Source organism: Eubalaena glacialis, chromosome 2, assembly GCF_028564815.1.
Source record: "Eubalaena glacialis isolate mEubGla1 chromosome 2, mEubGla1.1.hap2.+ XY, whole genome shotgun sequence".
NCBI lineage: Eukaryota > Metazoa > Chordata > Mammalia > Artiodactyla > Balaenidae > Eubalaena > Eubalaena glacialis.
In genome coordinates, this window is record NC_083717.1 from 7,032,919 (window position 1) to 7,055,228 (window position 22,310).

General features: G+C 41.4%; 1 protein-coding gene across 1 annotated transcript in view; it reads left to right on the forward strand.

The window, feature by feature from the left end:
• The window catches only part of ITGA8 (integrin subunit alpha 8), a 182,473-nt gene extending 173,031 nt beyond the window's left edge, over nt 1–9,442 (forward strand). Inside the window, exons 29-30 of the mRNA XM_061178163.1 lie at nt 4,789–4,911; nt 6,621–9,442. Of these exons, the coding sequence (XP_061034146.1) occupies nt 4,789–4,911; nt 6,621–6,707 (210 nt within the window). The 3' untranslated portion in view covers nt 6,708–9,442. The remainder of the gene's footprint in view (nt 1–4,788; nt 4,912–6,620) is intronic.
• Nucleotides 9,443–22,310: the final 12,868 nt, after the last annotated feature.

A 22,310-nucleotide genomic window follows, 5' to 3' on the forward strand; every position in this document is an offset into this window, starting at 1 on the left:
AAAGATGTCACAAAAAAAGAAAGCTACAGGCCAATATCAGTGATGAACATACATGCAAAAATCCTCCACAAAATACTAGCAAACAGAACCCAACAGCAGATTAAAAGGATCATACACCAAGATCAAGTGGGGTTTATCCCAGGAATGCAAGGATTTTTCAGTATACACAAATCAATCAATGTGATACACCATATTAACAAACTGAAGGATAAAAACCATATGATCATCTCAATAGATGCAGAAAAAGCTTTTAACAAAATTCAACACCCATTTATAATTTAAAAACTCTCCAGAAAGTAGGCATAGAGGGAACCTACCTCAACATAATAAAGGCCATATATGACAAACCCATAGCCAACATCGTTCTCAATGGTGAAAAAGTGAAACCATTTCCACTAAGATCAGGAACAAGACAAGGTTGCCCACTGTCACCACTATTATTCAACATAGTTTTGGAAGTTTTAGCCACAGCCATCAGAGAAGAAAAAGAAATAAAAGGAATACAAATTGGAAAAGAAGAAGTAAAACTGTCACTGTTTGCAGATGACATGATACTATACATAGAGAATCCTAAAGATGCTACCAGAAAACTGCCAGAGCTAGTCAATGAATTTGGTAAAGTACCAGGATACAAAATTAATGCACAGAAAGCTCTTGCATTCCTATACAATAATGATGAAAAATCTGAAAGAGAAATTAAGGAAACACTCCCATTTACCAATGCAACAAAAAGAATAAAATACCTAGGAATAAACCTACCCAAGGAGACAAAAGACCTGTATGCAGAAAACTATAAGACACTGACGAAAGAAATTAAAGATGATACAAACAGATGGAGAGATATACCATGTTCCTGGATTGGAAGAATCAACATTGTGAAAATGACAATACTACCCAAGGCAATCTACAGATTCAATGCAATCCCTGTCAAACTACCAATGGCATTTTTCACAGAACTAGAACAAACAATTTCGCAATTTGTATGGAAACACAAAAGACTCCGAATAGCCAAAGCAATACTGAAAAAGAAAAACGGAGCTGGAGGAATCAGGCTCCCTGACCTCAGACTATACTACAAAGCTACAGTAATCAAGACAGTATGGTACTAGCACAAAAAAAGAAATATAGCTCAATGGAACAGGATAGAAAGCCCAGAGATAAACCCATGCACATATGGTCACCTTATCTTTGATAAAGGAGGCATGAATATACAATGGAGAAAATTCAGCATCTTCAAAAGTAGTGCTGGGAAAACTGGACAGCTACATGTAAAAGAATGAAATTAGAACACTCCCTAACACCATACACAAAAATAAACTCAAAATGGATTAAAGACCTAAATGTAAGGCCAGACACTATCAAACCCTTAGAGGAAAACATAGGCAGCACACTCTATGACGTAAATCACAGTAAGTTCCTTTTTGACCCACCTCCTAGAGAAAAGGAAATAAAAACAAAAATAAACAAATGGGACCTAATGAAACTTAAAAGCTTTTGCACAGCAAAGGAAACCATAAACAAGACGAAAAGACAACCCTCAGAATGGGAGAAAATATTTGCAAATGAAGCAACTGACAAAAGATTAATCTCCAAAATTTACAAGCAGCTCATGCAGCTCAATATCAAAAAAAAAAAAAAAAACCCAATCCAAAAATGGGCAGAAGACCTAAATAGACATTTCTCCAAAGAAGATATACAGATTGCCAACAAACACATGAAAGGATGCTCAATATCACTAATCATTAGAGAAATGCAAATCAAAACTACAATGAGGTATCACCTCACACTGGTCAGAATGGCCATCATCAAAAAATCTACAAACAATAAATGCTGGAGAGGGTGTGGAGAAAAGGGAACCCTCTTGCACTGTTGGTGGGAATTTAAATTGATACAGGCACTATGGAGGTTCCTTAAAAAACTAAAAATAGAACTACCATATGACCCAGCAATCCCACTACTGGGCATATACCCTGAGAAAACCATAATTAAAAATGAGTCATGTATCACAGTGTTCATTGCAGCACTGTTTACAATAGCCAGGACATGGAAGCAACCTAAGTGTCCATCGACAGATGAATGGATAAAGAAGATGTGGTACACATATACAATGGAATATTACTAAGCCATAAAAAGAAATGAAATTGAGTTATTTGTAGTGAGGTGGATGGACCTAGAGTCTGTAATACAGAGTGAAGTAAGTCAGAAAGAGAAAAACAAATACCGTATGCTAACACATATATATGAAACCTAAAAGTTAAAAAATGGTTCCGAAGAACCTAGGGGCAGGACAGGAATAAAGATGCAGACGTAGAGAATGGACTTGAGGACACGGGGAGGGGGAAGGGTAAGCTGGGACAAAGTGAGAGAGTGGCATGGACACATATACACTACCAAATGTAAAATAGATATCTAGTGCAAAGCAGCTGCATAGCACAGGGAGATCAGCTCAGTGCTTTGTGACCACCTAGAGGGGTGGGGTAGGGAGGGTGGGAGGGAGATACAAGAGGGAGGGGATATGGGGATATATGTATACATAGAGCTGATTCACTTTGTCATACAGCAGAAACTAACACACCATTGTAAAGCAATTATACTCCAATAAAGATGTTAAAAAACAACAACAACAACAACTGTATCAGTGTGCCTCCAGTAATATTAGGGTCATTTTAAGTTATCATTTCATGCCCTTTCTCTGCGCACCTTAAGATGCAGGATTGAGCACTGATTTCATACATTATCAGATGTAATTCACCAAGGAAAAGGGATATAAAGAGAAATGGTCTGGTCCCCAACTGGCTTGTGGAGCCATATCCATGCAGAGGATCACTTCAGAGTAAATTACTTAGGCTGCAGATTCCAGGTGGCATGGAGATGTTTGAGTCCTTGCAATGCGTTTCTTCAAAATTGGTACCATGTGTCCCGTCCTCAAACCGTGTCAAGTAGGGTGAGTGTGATCCCATTGTGGTCATGGAACGTTGCACTTCCTATCGATGCTCTGGATGAATAGGGGCAACACCGGCCAGGGAAGCTAACAGGCAAAGGAGGAGGGTACAAAGGTGAGTAGGTTACGCCAGCCTTTCTCTCATCGAGAGCATCTGTCAAGTCCCTGGCATTCCTCACCACGTGGAATCTCTAGCAGTTTCACCACCATCAGTGTCGTTGCTCAGCCTGGATGTAAATGATACTTGGGGCTGGAGAACCAAGTGAATTAAGTCATCAGTACGTGTGTGGCACAAGGGACGTGGACCAGGACGAAGGAGCAATGAAAACCTTGACAGGCTAAGAAGAGCACAGGCAGAAGGCTCAGATCTAGTTAAGAAGGTGGAAGGAAAGGTGTGAGCACAGGGGCGTCCCTCGTGGTCTCGTGGGTGAGACTCCGCGCTCCCAGTGCAGGGGGCCCGGGTTCGACCCCTGGGCGGGGGACTAGATCCCGCATGCCGCAACTAAGACCAGGCACAGCCACAATAAATAAATAAATAATAAAACAAATAAACAAATATTTTTTAAAAAGGACGTGAGCAGAGGCAGGACCCAGCGCTAGGGCACAGGCTATGAAAACACCCATGTTTCCAGCCAGGGGAAGCACCAGAACCACCAACCCACCCTGAGTTCACCCTCACCTCCTGGTGGGTTAGGGAAGTGTGGCCTAGAGTTTCTGCATGTGGGTCAGGACGAGACTCAGGATCCTTCCAACCAACACAGTTAAAACGAGGAGCACATGAAGCAGTTTAACTGAGGCGATGCTCACTTCTCTCTAAAACCAGATAGGCCTGCTTTGGTGAATAACATTTTAGAACCAGGAATGTTTTTCTTTCTCTTTTCTTTGACAGCAGGTGTGCGCGGCAGGGCTGGGTCTCTCCTTGGTTTTGTTTGGGGGTCTCCAGAGGTACACGTCCCCAGCACATGGGCTATAGGAGAGCTTCTTCTTCCCACGTGGGGAGGCAGGGGTGGGTCACACACATGGAGCGTGCAGTCCTGCTGGGAAGGTCTCATTTTTCCTCTAAGTTTCCTTGCAACAGTGGGGAATTCAGTGAGGCCCAATAGCAACTGAAAATTGGATTTAAGACCGAAGGCAGCTCCAATACATTGGGACAATTAGCGTTCATGTCGCTGACTACAGTTACTTTCATAAAATATTAGTTACTTTCATAAAATGCATCATGGCCTTACATGACTGTGATTACTAGAGCAATGACGGGCTCTTTCTTGATACAGCACAGAGCCTAGGGCTAAAGAGGCGGTGACACTAATTAGATCTGTGGATCACTTAGCCCCCTGGGACTCAATTTTCTCATCTGTAAAATGGGGAATTAGGTGACGTCTATCCTTCTTGCACTCCAGCAGTCCATGGTTGTTCGCAAGCTCACCTCTCAGTGAGGTGAGCCCAGTTCTGTTGAGAAACGTGTGGGCAGACTTGGCTTTTTGTAGGGTCTACTTTTAGCCGTTTTTTGCCGTAAAAGGTCCAACCCAATTTAAGGTAACTCCTTTCCACCTTGTTGGTTCCTGGTCCACCTCAATTCTATTCTAGCGTTTCTGGGTTGGTATAAGCCAAACACCCACCAAGTGTCTGTAATTGGACTTGCACCTAACCTGGGAGGCCTGGGAATGTGCCAGTTTTTAAGATGCCATGTTTGAGTGCTGTAAACCATCAAATCTCCCCTGGGGTGATTTCAATTATTGCATGGATCCTTTCAGAAGTACTCCCCCCAGTATTCTATTGGTAATTACTGCTCTATTTCACCCAATAGTTTTCAAGTTAGAGCTCATTTCTTTTATGTTCCATTCCAGATTAAAACATCGGTTATTTGGGCAACCCCAAATGTTTCCTTCTCGATCCCGTTATGGGTAATAATACTAGCAATACTTCTTGGATTACTGGTTCTGGCCATTTTAACCTTGGCTTTATGGAAGGTAAGTTTATTTGCTTTCTTTTCCTTTTTTCAGTAGAGAGGCCACTGAGAGGATTTAGAAGGATATACCTAGGATTTTAAAAGACAAGGCTAGAGGCATGATTTGGGGATTTCCAACACAGGGACATGAAGGGAAAATGGTCTTGTTTGCTTTGGCAAGCTTAGTATGCTTGTGGAGCTGACATTTAAGAAGATTGAGGGTGTTTACTGCCGCTTTTATCTTGCATTTTCTTGTAAATAAATGTAAAGACAGTTGGACTTTATTAACTAAGACCTGTGATCTTCTTTCCAATATGCTTGGCGTGATCATGTTATGATGAAGACTTCTTTTTCTTATTTAATTAATCGAGGTCTTAAGCTTTTTGTTGACACAATCCTATCAGCAATACTTTGAGAGTTTTCGTTGTAAGTACTACACGGATGCAATTAATATAGTAATTAACTATCACATGGGCTTTCAATGACCCCACATAGATCATGCATGTTCTAATATTCTCAGACTCGCTTTTTTGATCTTGCCAAAGAGTCCATCTCCATTAAGAAGACTTAACTTACTCTTTCATGTGTTTTGCTGAAGTTTCTGCTAAAAGTCTACAATGTGAATTAATTTCTGGTCCCCAAACCACAGTACTGCCAAGTTTCACAGAGCTTTCCATTCCAAAATAGAAACAATGTCACAATGACATGACTGTGAGAGCAATTAATCCAGTCACATCTTAGTTAATCACTATTGTTGTCATTCTCCAAAATCATAGTGTATTTTTATTTTGAAACAACATGAGGCATGTTTAATAAACTGAGAAAACCTTGCCTTTTGAGTTAAATAATGGCTTTCCTGATCATTATCAGCTGTTTTGCGCCATCCTGAGCCCACAAAGGTCTATTGCGCAGTCTACCTTTACAAATAGACTTTCATGTTAGTCTGTTATAGAAACTTTATGTCCGTAAATGATGTAACGATACATAGCAATTGATAGAATATTGCACTAGTCCTACAAAGGAAAGATGACTCAATGGTTATAACTCAAACCCAACAAACTGGGCTTCCAACCTAAGAAACAATAAGAATTAAGGTTCTAGGTTTCTAGGAAAAGTTATATTCTCCTAGACCAAGTACTCCTTTGAAATTCAGGAGAATGAAACTTGTATAATCACCTCTTCCCCGAGTTGCTGATTGATCTTCGGAGTCACGAAGATGTTCTGGGATTGAAATAAAGGACCCATCTAATTTTCCTCCATATACTGTATGTTCCACCAAGTGCAGAGAGGCAGACAAGCATCTCCTCACTTCTTCCTTCAGTCCATCCCAAGGTAGCCCAAAGTCCACTTCAGGAATCTGCCGTCCCTGGCTGGCAGTTCACATTGCTGCTGGCTCCAGAACACATGTCGAAAAGCAGAGAGGGACTCCTTGGGCCAGGTTGCTGTAACCCCAGAAAAATACACGAGGTCCATAAGCGGTTTATATAAAATGAACATTCTCCCACCACCATGGACATGGCAGGAAGGACACAAACGCTCTGCGTAGGCAATGAATTCCTCTCTGCAGGTAAAGAACACACTGCTTTCACCTCCTAATTTGGAGAATTGGGCAGATTATAGTCTCAGAGCACCAAATTCCTTAGACAACAAATAAAGGGGAAACTCTTAGAATGAGGACTTTCACAAGTTCTCAGGATGACCTGACTTGCTGGCCCGTTTCTCTCTTTGTAGTGCGGATTCTTTGACCGAGCAAGACCCCCCCAGGATGATATGAACGACAGGGAACGGCTGACCAATGAGAAAACCCCTGAGGCGTGAAGAGGAAAACCAAAGACCAAACAAACTCCGACACTGGCCCAGTTCAAAGAAAAGAAGGATCAGGAGGGTTCAACCGAGGTTTTCCTGTACCTGCCAGTGTCCTAAGAAATGGAAAGGCCATGGTATCACCTTGTCTACACTGTGCTTTGGAGAAGTTGCCTCGGATCCCAGTGACCCTTTTGGGGAAGGAAGCATCCTCGACGCTGCAGAAACAATGGACAATCGTGGAAGATGTCTTTGGCTTGAGTCCTTCCGTATTTGGCAGGCACTTTGAAATGGGTATGGGAACGTGAGGTTGCTTTCCAGATAAATCCAACTGAAGTCTCAAAGACGCAATGTCTGAATTAGGATAGACTTTAGAAGGTGAACTAGGACCAAACCTTCCAACACTACTGTATCCAACGGAATATTTGACACCTCCCTCTGGAAAAGAAACATTTCTAATGACGTTACTGCTCAGGGAGACCAGCCTATGCTGTTGGGACTGTGAAAGTACTTTGGAAACGGCAAAGATCATCTTTGTAAGTGAGGATAACAATTTATTTATTTATTTTCCATGGCTCTAGGCTGATACTCTAGAGGATTTTGAAATTAAGATTTGGTTCGCTGGTTTTCAAAATCACTCACTAGATTTCCTTCCGAGATATCCAGTTTGTGCAGAATATATCATTTAACAGAACTTAGTCAGGATTTAGACAGCGTTAAAGAAAAGCAAATTGGTATACGAAGACCGTTTCACTTAACACCTTGCTGCCTTCTACCTGAAATTACTTTTATTCACACTTTCCAGGGACTCACATCTGCTTAATTTAGCTTTGCAAAAAGTTGCATTTGTATTTCCTTTTACAAAAAAAAAAATCATCTTTCCGTTGACTTAATTAGCAATATACAAATTTCCAGGGACTCTTGACCCTAGGTGGTGCTTAAAAGTAATGGTAAAATTTCTAGAGTCCATTAATAAAAAACCAATTTAATAATTTGGGTAAACATATTATTTTTAATATCTACAAGAGGCAATGCCAACATTTAGCTTGGTATTTTTTTCTACTATACCTCAAACTTATATTCACAGAAAAGACACGTTAAACATAAATAGGAGGAAACATAAAGTTAGGCAGATGTGAGATGAACCTAGAAAACAGGTTCCTAGGGATTTTATTTAGAATTGCCTATTCCCACTTTACTATTCATTTTTACTGCTAATCTTTATAGTACATGACTTTGGAAAATAATTTTTACTTAAGCTATTTTCCCATTGTCTTTAATTTAACCATCACAGAAACTTTATGTTTAAAACTCTTGTAAATAATCCATAATCATGTGTAACAGTATCATTTTTCAAGTAAAATTGTCCAGCCAAATTTATATAGTCTGCCCAAGTTTGTATCCTTTTTATGATAATGAAAAACTATTATGAAGAGATACTGAACAAATTTTATATTTATGTGCAATATTTTATAGACCTATGTATCAAAAGCATGTTTACACTGGCATTAGTAATATTTTAAATTAATATCCTGAATATTAAGTATGATAGAACCAGCAGACCCAAATCCTTAAGTTTATGAAGCAGTTGGAAAATTTATATCCCTATTTCAACAATCACACTTGATTTGAAAGATAAGCCAGACTCACAGACACTAAATTTTCGGTCATGCCTTAACCTGGAGAGGAGCCATTTGGCTACAGCTGCGCAACTTCTTTGGAAACCAAATGAAAGGCACACGGACGAATACACTGAACAGTTCATATTCTGCCTGCTTGTGAGTTAAATTCTGTCATGGTACTGGTTTCAAGCTGTCAGGAACCGAAATCTGGCTCCCAGTGTGTGTGGCTGACTGGGTGAGAACTGCACATGTTTCAAAGAGTTGGAGGGTCCCACACCAGCCTCAGGGGGTCTTAGGTGCTACTTGTCTGGGTAGAATTGGTCGTACAGGGAGGTGGCCATTTCTGTAAGATGATTGGAGGGATGTCTCTCCAATCATATCACAGAGATGGGTCTCTCTTCCCCCAAATAAAGCCCCAGCTCTTCTCGTTATGCCTGACTTCTGGCCAAGAGAGAATAGCTCCTCAAGGTCTTTGGTCATAAAAGATCCCTGAGAAAACGCACCTCTTGCCTTTTAAGCTAACCTTTGAGAAGGAACTCTTAGGTCTGGGACCCTATGAGCCAGGGCGTACAGACACCTGGAGGAGACTCGAGGTGCCAGGAGCAAGGCTGGATCCAGAACAGAGCAGGTATGAGGACTTCAGAGGCAAGCTCCAGGCTCACAGTCTCAGCCAAGAGTGGTCCCCGTCTAGAAGGACAGGCGCTGCCACCTGCAGGCAGTTCACAGACGGCCATCAACGCACACTGAGGTCAGGTGCGTTCTTGAGCATCCCCCCGCATGGAGAATATTCTAACGGTGCACTGAGTGAATCTGCTTCTCATCATGTAAAGCCAATCACTTTCGTCATTCGTAATGTGCCGTGCTTCTCTTAGAATCTATCTATATTTTAGATATGCCTTTTGAAATACTTGCAGCTAGCTTTTAAGAATGGGGGGAAAAATGGGCAAATCAAGTTTTATAAACTTGGAGATTTTTATACACTAAGTAAACAACATGGACCAGTCGCCACTGAAGCCCCACTCTTTGAACTCAACTCTTGCTTTATTTAAATACATGTGTAGATATCTGTGAAGATTTTCATGTACCTATTTACCTTGTCACTAATAAAAGTAAAAATTAAAGACATGATGACATATTTGTGGTTTGTTTTGCAAGCAACATGAAGCTTTCCCACAATGGCAGACATCAAAGGTTTCTGTCTTTACACCTTCATTTTTTCTTTTAATAAATTTATTTATTTATTTTGGGCTGCGTTGGGTCTTCGTTGCTGTGCGGGCTTTCTCTAGTTGAGGCGAGCAGGGGCTACTCCCCGTTGCAGTGTGCGGGCTTCTCATGGCGATGGCCTCTTCTGTGGCAGAGCACGGGCTCCAGGGGCACAGGCTTCAGTAGTTGTGGCACACGGGCTCAGTAGTTGTGGCATGCAGGCTCAGAAGTTGTGGCTCGCAGGCTCTAGAGTGCAGGCTCAGTAGTTGTGGTGCACGGGCTCAGCAGTTGCTCTGCGGCATGTGGGATCTTCCCAGACCAGAGCTCAAATCCGTGTCCCCTGCATTGGCAGGTGGACTTCTAACAACTGTGCCACCAGGGAAGTCCCACGCCTTGATTCTTTACTACAAAAACATTTAACATTGGAAGAGATTTGAAAGAGCGAGAACACGACCCTTCTTTCGGATGATGAACGTGTTCTAAACTTAGATTGTGGTGATGTTTGCATGAATAAACTAAGAAGGACTGGATTGTATGCTTTAAATTGTTGAATTTTATGGTATGTGAATTAAATCTCAATACATATGTTTAAAAAGGTGTGAGTCATTTCTAATACCTACACTTTCATACAACTGATTTCTTTTCTCTACATTGCTGTCAAATTTTGTCCATACAAGAATCTTCGCTTTTTTATGAAGCCTTCTTCGAGTCTTCGGACAACTTAAAGGCTCCTCCTGTTCTCCAATGGCATTTTGTGAATGACTACACTTTTCCGTTTGTTCTCATGACTGTTTTCCAGCTGGGCCAGCCCTCTGTGTGAGCAGGAATATCTTTCACCTTTGTGTTTCCTACACCTAGCACCAACATCTGTTATATAGTCAGTGCTCAAAAACCGTTCTAAAGTGAATGAATGAATATACATATATGCACAGTAATAATCATGGGAAATATGTACTTCTGTAATCTGCTCCCATTATAAAGCTTGGAGGTACACACATTTTTTATCCTATTTATAGTGTTCACATAGTGTTGTTATAATAGTTACCCAATGTTTGATCCAATTAGCAGATCATCATTTGTTTAACCAACCCTCTTATTGGAAATATTTGTTCATATATTAAGAATAGCATGAAATTGAATACTTTCATACATGAGGCTTCTTTTTCATTATTTTGGTTATTTCAATGAGTGAACTTCAAAAGAGTGAGGTGGTTTGGTTAAAGTATATGAAGATTTTTGTAGTTCTTGATAATATATGTTTCTTAAGAGGACTAGATCAATTTGCATTAACCTAAAATACCATTTCCTTCATAATTCTGTCAGCATTTTAAAATATTTTGGTAATTATTTTCAAATATTACTTTATTTCAATTTGTATTTCACTGGAATTTGGTACATTTAATGTACACATTTAATTTTAAATTCTAATATTTATCAGCCATTCAATATAGACCAATTTATTGCTCAAAGGTATTTAAATAGTTGCCACTTCTCTGGTATTCATGAATTCCAGTGAAAAGAACCCAGTGCCTGGATGCTTTTCTTATAGCCGAAAGCAAGCAGTAGGATGAATCCTTCACTTCATACTGTATATTCACTCACACTTTAAAGCCTAGACATATCTAAAAACTCAGGGTGGTCCAGAGGTGCCTATGTATCCCAGATGAAAAAACTTGAAATAAGATTCAGGAATATTGGTGCTGAAAATCAACACGCCATCCCAGTACAAACTAGCTGAGTGGGGCAAGACTTCCCCGCAGCACACCCAGAATAATCCATAATGGGCTAGCCCCACCAGTTACAGCCAGCGCATGCTCATAGTGGGGGAAATGAAAGAAGTCTTGTCGTGTCTTGTAGAGTAGTAGAGTGCTTTGTAGTTGTATGTATGCGACGAGAGCTCAGCCTTCTCACCAAATTCTGTTGATACCTTTGTCACTTCCAGCCATTTTATATGCAGACACTGAACAGCATCAAAACTTTCTAAAGGTTGAGTTGAGATCTGGGTGCCTAGAGTGGGCAAAATAAGATAAGGATCACTCCTTGGAGAATTCTGAGAAAAGGTAGAATTCCCTCCAGAGTTGCACACTTCCTCTGTGAAAGGTGACCATCTCACAGGTTACCTTTATAAGACACAGCACCCTGGTGACCTCAGGAAGAACCAAAACATGAACACCTTTGGTTGCTATCCATGAATGCCAACACAGTACCTCCCTAGGGCCTAATGTTCTTTTCCCCACATACAGCAGATTTTCTCCTTCAGAATTCTGATGACATTAGAAGCTGATTTCTGGCCTTCTAAGCGTGCATCCTTCCTCACTGTCCTCTCCCTTCTCGCCACCCACCACCTGATCTGGAGGAGCCGGCTCAGTCTGTTGCTGCCAAACAACATGCGGAAACGGTGGTGTGGAACCGCGCATCCCGTGCACTGGGCCTGGGCCTCCTCTTGCCTCACCTGGGCCCACCCACTAGGCGCAGGGCAGCAGAGGAGCTCTCCCTTCATTTCTGAGCCGTGTGGCTGACAGGGTCTTGGTGCTCGGGCCTGGTGTCAGGCCTGAGCCTCTGAGAGGGGAGAGGCAAGTTCAGGACATTGGACCACCAGCGATCTCCCGGCCCCATGTAATATCAATCAGTGAGAGCTCTCACAGAGATCTGCGTCTCAACACTAAGACCCAGCTCCACCCAACAACCAGCAAGCTTGGGTGCTGGAGGCCCCATGCCAAACAACTAGCAAGTTGTGTATGTTCCTACACAACCCCACCCATTAGCAGACAGGCTGCCTAAAATCATACTGAGTTCACAGGCAGCCCAAAACACACCACTGGACATGGCCCTGCACACCAGAAATACAAGATCCAGCCCCACCCACCAGAACACAGGCACTAGTCCCCTCCATCAGGAAACTACACAAGCCATGGAACCAACCTCACCCACTGGGGGCAGACACCAAAAACAACGGGAACTACAAACCTGCAGCCTGCGAAAAGCAGACCCCAAACACAGTTAAGTTAAGCAAAATGAGAAGACAGAGAAATAAGCAGCAGATGAAGGAGCAAGGTAAAAACCCACCAGACCAAACAAATGAAGAGGAAATAAGCAGTCTACCTGAAAAAGAATTCAGCGTAATGATGGTAAAGATGATCCAAAATCTTGGAAATAGAATGGAGAAAATGCAAGAAACATTTAACAAGGAACTAGAAGAACTAAAGAGCAAACAAACAATGATGAACAACACAATAAATGAAATTAATAATTCTCTAGAAGGAATCAATAGCAGAATAACTGAGGCAGAAGAACGGATAACTGACATGGAAGATAAAATAGTGGAAATAACTGCCACAGAGAAGAATAAAGAAAAAAGAATGAAAAGAACTGAGGACAGTCTCAGAGACCTCTGGGACAACATTAAACACACTAACATTCGAATTATAGGGGTCCCAGAAGAAGAAGAGAAAAAGAAAGGGGCTGAGAAAATATTTGAAGAGATTATAGTTGAAAACTCCCTAACATGGGAAAGGAAATAGTCAATCAAGTCCAGGAAGCACAGAGAGTCCCATACAGGATAAATCCAAGGAGAAACACACCAAGACACATATTAAACAAACTATCAAAAATTATATACAAAGAAAAAATATTGAAAGCAGCAAGGGAAAAGCAACAAATAACATACAAGGGAATCCCCATAAGGTTAACAGCTGATCTTTCAGCAGAAACTCTGCAAGCCAGAAGGGAGTGGCAGGACATATTTAAAGTGATGAAAGGGAAAAACCTACAACCAACATTACTCTACACAGCAAGGATCTCATTCAGATTCGATGGAGAAATTAAAACCTTTACAGACAAGCAAAAGCTAAGAGAATTCAGCACCACCAAACCAGTTTTACAACAAATGCTAAAGGAACTTCTCTAGGCAGGAGACACAAGAGAAGGAAAAGACCTAAAAAACAAACCCAAAACAATTAAGAAAATGGTAATAGGAACATACATATAGATAATTACCTTAAATGTAACTGGATTAAACGCTCCAACCAAAAGACACAGCCTGGCTGAATGAATACAAAAACAAGACCTGTATATCTGCTGTCTACAAGAGACCCACTTCAGACCTAGGGACACATACAGACTGAAAGTGAGGGGATGGAAAAAGATATTCCATGCAAATGGAAATCAAAAGAAAGCTGGAATAACATTCTCATATCAGACAAAATAGACTTTAAAATAAAGGCTCAAAAGAGACAAAGAAGGACACTACATAATGCTCAAGGGATCAATCCAAGAAGAAGATATAGCAATTGTAAACATTTATGCACCCAACATAAAAGCACCTCAATACAATAAGGTAAATGCTAACAGCCATAAAAGGGGAAATTGACAGTAACACAATCATAGTAGGGGACTTTAACACCCCACTTTCACCAATGGACAGATCAACCAAAATGAAAATAAATAAGGAAACACAAGCTTTAAATGATACATTAAACAAGATAGACTTAATTGATATTTACAGGACATTCCATCCAAAAACAACAGAATACACTTTCTTCTCAAGTGCTGATGGAACATTCTCCAGGATAGATCATATTTGGGTCAGAAATCAAGCCCTGGTAAACTTAAGAATACTGAAATCATATCAAGTACGAATTCCGACCACAACGCTATGAGACTAGATATCAATTACAGGAAAAAAACTGTAAAAAATACAAACACATGGAGGCTAAACAATACGCTACTAAATAACCAAGAGATCACTGAAGAGATCAAAGAGGAAATCAAAAAATACCTAGAAACAAATGACAATGAAAACACGATGACCCAAAACCTATGGGATGCAGCAAAAGCAGTTCTAAGAGGGAAGTTTTTAGCAATACAATCCTACCTCAAGAAACAAGAAACATCTCAAATAAACAACCTAACCTTACACCTAAAGCAATTAGAGAAAGAAGAACGAAAAACCCCCAAAATTAGCAGAAGGAAAGAAATCATAAAGATCGGATCAGAAGTAAATGAAAAAGAAATGAAAGAAACAATAGCAAAGATCAATAAAATTAATAGCTGTTTCTTTGAGAAGATAAACAAAGTTGATAAACCATTAGCCAGACTCATCAAGAAAAAAAAGGAGAAGACTCAAATCAATAGAATTAGAAATGAAAAAGGAGAAGTAACCACTGACACTGCAGAAATACAAACGATCATGAGAGATTAATACAAGCAACTCTATGCCAATAAAATGAACAACCTGGAAGAAATGGATAGATTCTTAGAAATGCACAACCTGCCAAGACTGAACCAGGAAGAAATAGAAAATATGAACAGACCAATCACAAGCACTGAAATTGAAACTGTGATTAAAAATCTTCCAATAAACAAAAGCCCAGGACCAGATGGCTTCACAGGCGAATTCTATCAAACATTTAGAGAAGAGCTAACACCTATCCTTCTCAAACTCTTCCAAAATATTGCAGAGGGAGGAACACTCCCCAACTCATTCTACGAGGCCACCATCACCCTGATAGCGAAACCAGACAAAGATGTCACAAAGAAAGAAAACTACAGGCCAATATCACTGATGAACATAGATGCAAAAATCCTCCACAAAATGCTAGCAAACAGAATCCAACAGCACATTAATCCAAACAATCATACACAATGATCAAGTGGGGTTTATCCCAGGAATTCAAGGATTCTTCAATATACACAAATCAATCAATGTGATACACCATTTTAACAAATTGAAGGATAAAAACCATATGATCATCTCAATAGATGCAGAAAAAGCTTTCGACAAAATTCAGCACCCATTTATGATTAAAAAAAAAAAAAACTCTCCAGAAAGTAGGCATAGAGGGAACCGACCTCAACATAGTAAAGGCCACAGATGACAAACCCACAGCCGACATCGTTCTCAATGGTGAAAAAGTGAAACCACATCCTCTAAGATCAGGAACAAGACAAGGTTGCCCACCCTCACCACTATTATTCAACATAGTTTTGGAAGTTTTAGCCATGGCAATAAGTGAAGAAAAAGAAATAAAAGGAACCCTAATCAGAAAAGAAGTAAAACTGTCACTGTTTGCAGATGACAGGATACTATACATAGAGAATCCTAAAGATGCTACCAGAAAACAACTAGAGCTAATCAATGAATTTGGTAAAGTAGCGGGATACAAAATTAACGCACAGAAGTCTCTTGCATTCCTATACACTAATGATGAAAAATCTGAAAGAGAAATTAAGGAAACACTCCCATTTACCACTGCAACAAAAAGAATAAAATACCTAGGAATAAACCTACCTAGGGAGACAAAAGACCTGTATGCAGAAAACTATAAGACACTGATGAAAGAAATTAACGATACAAACAGATGGAGAGATATACCATGTTCTTGGATTGGAAGAATCAACATTGTGAAAATGACTATATTACCCAAAGCAATGCAATCCCTATCAAACTACCAATGGCACTTTTCAAAGAACTAGAACGAAAAATTTCACAGTTTGTATGGAAACACAAAAGACCCCGAATAGCCAAAGCAATCTTGAGAAAGAAAAACGGAGCTGGAGGAATCAGGCTCCCTGACCTCAGACTATACTACAAAGCTACAGTAATCAAGACAGTATGGTACTGGCACAAAAACAGAAATATAGATCAATGGAACAGGATAGAAAGCCCAGAGATAAACCCATGCATATATGGTCACCTTATCTTTGATAAAAGAGGCATGAATATACAATGGAGAAAAGACAGCCTCTTCAATAAGTGGTGCTGGGAAAACTGGACAGCTACATGTAACAGAATGAAATTAGAACACTCCCTAACACCATACACAAAAATAAACTCAAAATGGATTAAAGACCTAAATGTAAGGCCAGACACTATCAAACTCTTAGAGGAAAACACAGGCAGAACACTCTATGACATAAATCACAGCAAGATCCTTTTTGACCCACCTCCTAGAGAAATGGAAATAAAAACAAAAATAAACAAATGGGACCTAATGAAACTTAAAAGCTTTTGCACAGCAAAGGAAACCATAAACAAGACAAAAAGACAACCCTCAGAATGGGAGAAAATATTTGCAAATGAAGCAACTGACAAAAGATTAATCTCCAAAATTTACAAGCAGCTCATGCAGCTCAATATCAAAAAAACAAACAACCCAATCCAAAACTGGGCAGAAGACCTAAATAGACATTTCTCCAAAGAAGATATACAGATTGCCAACAAACACATGAAAGGATGCTCAACATCACTAATCATTAGACAAATGCAAATCAAAACTACAATGAGGTATTACCTCACAGCAGTCAGAATGGCCATCATCAAAAAATCTACAAACAATAAATGTTGGAGAGGGTGTGGAGAAAAGAGAACCCTCTTGCACTGTTGGTGGGAATGTAAATTGATACAACCACTATGGAGAACAGTATGGAGATTCCTTAAAAAGCTAAAAATAGAACTACCATATGACCCAGCCTTCCCACTACTGGGCATATACCCTGAGAAAACCATAATTCAAAAAGAGACATGTACCACAATGTTCATTGCAGCTCTATTTACAATAGCCAGGACTAGGAAGCAACCTAGGTGTCCATTGACAGACGAATGGATAAAGAAGATGTGGTACATATATACAATGGAATCTCACTCAGCCATAAAAAGAAACGAAATTGAGTTACTTGTAGTGAGGTGGATGGACCTAGAGTCTGTAATACAGAGTGAAGTAAGTCAGAAAGAGAAAAACACATACCATATGCTAACACATATATATGGAATCTTAAAAAAAAAAATGGTTCTGATGAACCTAGGGGCAGGACAGGAATAAAGATGCAGACGTAGAGAATGGACTTGAGGACAAGGGGAGGGGGAAGGGTAAGCTGGGACAAAGTGAAAGAGTAGCATGGACATATATACACTACCAAATGTAAAATAGATAGCTAGTGGGAAGCAGCCACATAGCACAGGGAGATCAGCTTGGTGCTTTGTGATCCCCTAGAGGGGTGGGATAGGGAGGGTGGGAGGGAGACACAAGGAGGAGGGGATATGGGGATATATGTATACATATAGCTGATTCACTTTGTTACACAGCAGAAACTAACACATCATTGTAAAGCAATTATACCCCAATAAAGATGTTAAAAACAATTTAAAAAAAACAAAAGGTTGATTTCTTTAGCATGCAACATTTAAAGCATTGAAATTTTAAACTCATTTAGATCTAAGTAAAATCCAAAGAATGCCCCCCCTCCCCAGTGATGCTTAAGTCAATGGCTAGTTCAGAACAGCCAGAGTACATATGGCACCACTCTGCTTGCCATGTTAAACTCTCCCCCACCTTGACCCCCAAAACCATCTGCCTGACACACTGCCTTTTGGAATTATTTATAAGTTCTCTGTTATTTAGAGTCGTTGACCAAAATCCATATGGAAACGTAGCCTGAGACGAGCACCTCTTGACAATAAAATGTCTTGACTTTAACTTCTATACGTGCCATGATATGACATAGTAGGGATGTTCTTAATATATCTGTGCTCTTGCTCATTTTGATTGTGCACTGTTTTGTAGGAAAAACGAAGTCATCAGAAGATTGTCCTGCTGTCCAACTTCTAGGTTGGAGTTTTTTTATGCAGTAACAATGGACCGCCCTGGTTTTTAATTTTGAGATTTCAACTTTCAGTCACTGAATCGACTTTAGTGTATGAGCAAATTGAACAATTTTTATTTCTATAAAAACTTTTAATTTTTGAAAACTCCGTGTATCGCCTCTATATTAGTTTCCTAGGGCTTCCATCACAAAGTACCACAAATTGGGTGGCTTAAAACAACAGAAATTTGTTGTCACAGAGTTCTCCAGGCCAGAAGTCCAAACCAAGGTGTCAGCAGGGCCATGTTCCTCCAAAGGCGCTAGGAAGGGATTGCTTCCATGCCTCTCCTGTAGGTTCTGGTAATCTCAAGCATTCCTTGGTTTGTAAAGGCATCACTCCACTCCTCCCTCCTCACATGGCGTCCTCCCTGCCTGTCTCATGTCATCTTCTCTCTGTGTCTGTGTCCGTGTTTCCCCTTTTTATAAGGACACCAGGCATATCGGATTAGGCTCCAACCTAATGACCTCATTTAACTTGTTTACCTCTGTAAAGACCCCATCTCCAATCCTGGTCATATTCTGAGTCTGGTTAGGACTTCACCATATCTTTGGGGGAGGATACAATTCAATTCATCACATCCCCCTTCGTAAGTTTCTATTGAGTAGAACTGTTTGACAAGTGAACCCAAGATGACGAAACACATTTGAATCAAGGAAAAGGCTGAGGAGTTTAAAGAGTATCTTTCTATCAGTCTTTTGACTTCTCTTCACTCAGGTGATACACGAGTGTTGCTGAGTACATAAGACGACTCATAAACGTTTGGATGCCTTCCTTCGCTTACTGCCTTCACGCACATATTAGAAGATTAAGACAACTGCATTTTTATATAATTTACTCATCTGTTCTGCTCTTCGATTTCCTACCGCCACCCACATTCTCATTCTCTCTTCTTCTCCCTTGAAATAATCATCTTATTCTCGTGGACTCGGTGGATAAATGTGCATTTTGTGATCTGAGAGAGGAGACTCCTCACCAGCTGGAAACTAGAGGCTGCTGGTCACCGAGTTAGTGGGGAGCTGAAGGAAGTCCCTGTCTTGGGGGTGTAGGGCTTGCTCCCCACCCCCACTCTTCAGCACAGGGAGAGCATGGCTTAGATCTGCAAGGACCCAGAGCTGAGAAAAACAGCTACCATAATGGATGAACAGAACCAAGAAAATGAAACAAGGGTCACTAGCATTCCCTGGGCCACACACTTGATGGTAGGAAGGAGTTTACCACCCCCCCAAAAAAAAGCAGGTCCCTCAGTGCCACAGACAGATGATGTGTCCCTTTCTGGACACTGGTCTGGCCTCACAGGCTGGCCAACAGGCAGAGTCACAGCCCAGGAAGCAAACCTTCTCTTTCTCCTGCTCCACCTTATCTGCTCTTCCCACCATCACCTTTCCCGGTCCTCATCCGGGAACTCCCACCCGTTGACATGTGGAATGCCTTCCACACCAGGTGAAAGACATTGACTATTTCCTTTTGGCCAGTGGCCCTTCACCCCACTCAGCTCGAGGAGTTTATCCTAGTCGACAGGCTCCAGGCACCAGCTGCAGTCTCCGTATCTCATTACTGAGGGACACCTAGAGGAACAGGCATCTCAAGCTTTCCATGTGAGGAACAGTTGAGGGCCTTGGGGTTGTTTAACCTGGAGGAGACAATGTCTGGGGGAAAATATTACCCGACTGTAAGTATCTGAAGGATTATTATGAGGAAGTAGAAGCAGGAAGGAGTTGAGGATGGAATAATAAAAGTAATCATAACAATAAAAATTGGAATGCATTAAGCATTTAGTCTGTGTCAAGTTGTCAGCCAAGTGCTTTCCATGCATTTCTTTTTCATTTAATCCTCACAGCCACCTTATGAGGCAGATTCTAGGGTTATTCCTGTTTTGTGATGAACTGAGGTTGAGGGGTAAGTAGCTTGACAGTTTACACCATAGCTGGTGGCAGAACTGACATTCAAAGCCAGGTCTGCCCGACTCCGGAGGCCAGGACCGTACAACCTGCCATTTTCAACAAGTTGAGAGTAACTATTCCATGCTGAAAGCAGAGAAGAAACCATTTAAGAAAATGGGGTTAAAATGGTTTTTCATGACCTTGGGGATCCTTTTCAAATTCTCCCAGAACCAGAGAATTAAAAAACGAGGGCTTCTAGGCATAAAAGTACAAAGCTGACTCCACCTAGTTTACAGAGAGTTGGGAATCAGAACCACAGAACTTTTGTCCCCTTCTACTTTCTGAACTCTATTTAGATTCATGCACATGATGACATATTCTTAACATCTTTCAACCGCTAAAGCTAGATATATGCTATTTTAATTCTCAGAAAATATGGATAGAGACCTTTTTTAGGTCATTTACCAAGATTGAAGCTAACTCCCAAACCACAGGGATTTCAGAGTTTGAGAACAGTGTATTTTAAATAGTTTTCTTCACACCAAAAAGCTACTGGTTAGAAACCTAAATGACAGAATAAACTTAATTTTCCAGATCAAAAAATCTAGACTTTTTCAGTTTTATTTCAGGAAACTGTGGTCTCATATAATATTCTGCCAAGACTTCAGACAATTGCTGTCCACCGATCTCACTGCTTAGGAAACTACTCTCATATTTTGTCTTCATCTTTTGGAAACCAGAGGTAATGAAGGATTAACCCCTAGCAAATAGATTTCCCATTTCATCCTCAACCTAGGAGACCTGCTAACTGCCTTAGCAGCAAGGTTTGTTCATATGTAACTGAAGTTATATGACGTTGAAAGACTGTACATTATTTTTTATTCAAGATGCTATCTGCACAATTAGAAGACTGAATCTCTCCTAACTCACCTCCAGTTGAACAGAGAGTCGGGGGAAAGACCATGGTCTTTCGTGGCTTGGACTTTGCATCAAGGAAACGTAATGACAATGTTTTGCCCAATATTGTGGGACAGACAGCACTTCATTTGGGGTGGGTAGGAAGAGACTGATACAGAAGGTGTTTTACTTTCTCTTTGAGTGCTGGGGTCACACTGTCTTCAAGAAGTCATATTTATCCTTAGGAATAGTAAGGGATGTGTGTGTGAGTGTGTGTGGGTAGACAGGACAGTCTACAAGGCACGCTGGCGGACAACCTGGGAGGTAGCTGCACATGGAGACCCAGAAGCTACCGGAAAGCACCCTAAGGATCATTCCTCCAGTCTAGATGCTCAGATGTGGAGAAACGTAGTGCTATGGAGCGGGATGGGCACCACGCGGAGGCCCAGCGAGTGAGAAAGGGAAGCTCCAGTGAGGTAGACCGAGACTGGCAACGTGGAAAACAGGGGAGCTTTGTTTAGGGACGGAACTGCGGACGGGGGAGCAGGGAAGGAAACAGGAATCCCTATAAGGAACGTCACATCACGGGTGCTTTTCTCGTGGACAATGGGAAAGTAATGATCAACGTGAAGTTGATCACTTCCTTTCCTCCTCCACGGCAGTGCCTTTCAGGGACCCCATCTCAGTGGGATTAGACCCGCCCTTCAATGGCAGACTGCACTAATGGTCCCAGTTCTTCACTCTGCCCTCTATCTATGCTCCTTGCCACATGGCTTCAAGGCCCCCTATCCTTCTCTAGCTGTGATTCTGAGTTCACCCTGTAACGCTTGGCCCCTGGGATGTTACCGGATGGGCAGCTGGCAGAGGCCTGAAAACACCCGTGCATGATACAGCTTGCACTCCATTAACTCAGCCTTTGCACGAGAAGGACATGCCGGGGTCAACCTCCCCGTCCCAGGCAGAGGGCAAGAGACACGAGGAGCAGAGCCACCCCCATCCAAGCCCAGTGTGGATCAGCTGACCTCCTGCCAACCTGCAGACTCGAGGGAAATAACGTACGTAATAACGGAAGTAGCTCATCTGAGAGCAGGACGAGCTCGCAGGAAACCAGAGGCCACTCTCAACGGTGGTGCTATGCAGTTCCCCTGGAGGATGAAGGTGCAGGGAGAATAAAGGGAGGCGTGGCACTCCCTAACTCTCACCCCCACTGCAGCTTGTGTGGAACGAGCAGCATCCCACGGGGGGCGGGGCGTGCCTGGCCAGGAGTCACCGGTGGTGGGAGGGACCGTGGTGACCTGGGAGCAGGGAAGAGCTTCTCCTCGCCCCACCCAGTCATATGCCAGGTCTGGAGATAATCCTAGGACAATTCTCCCCA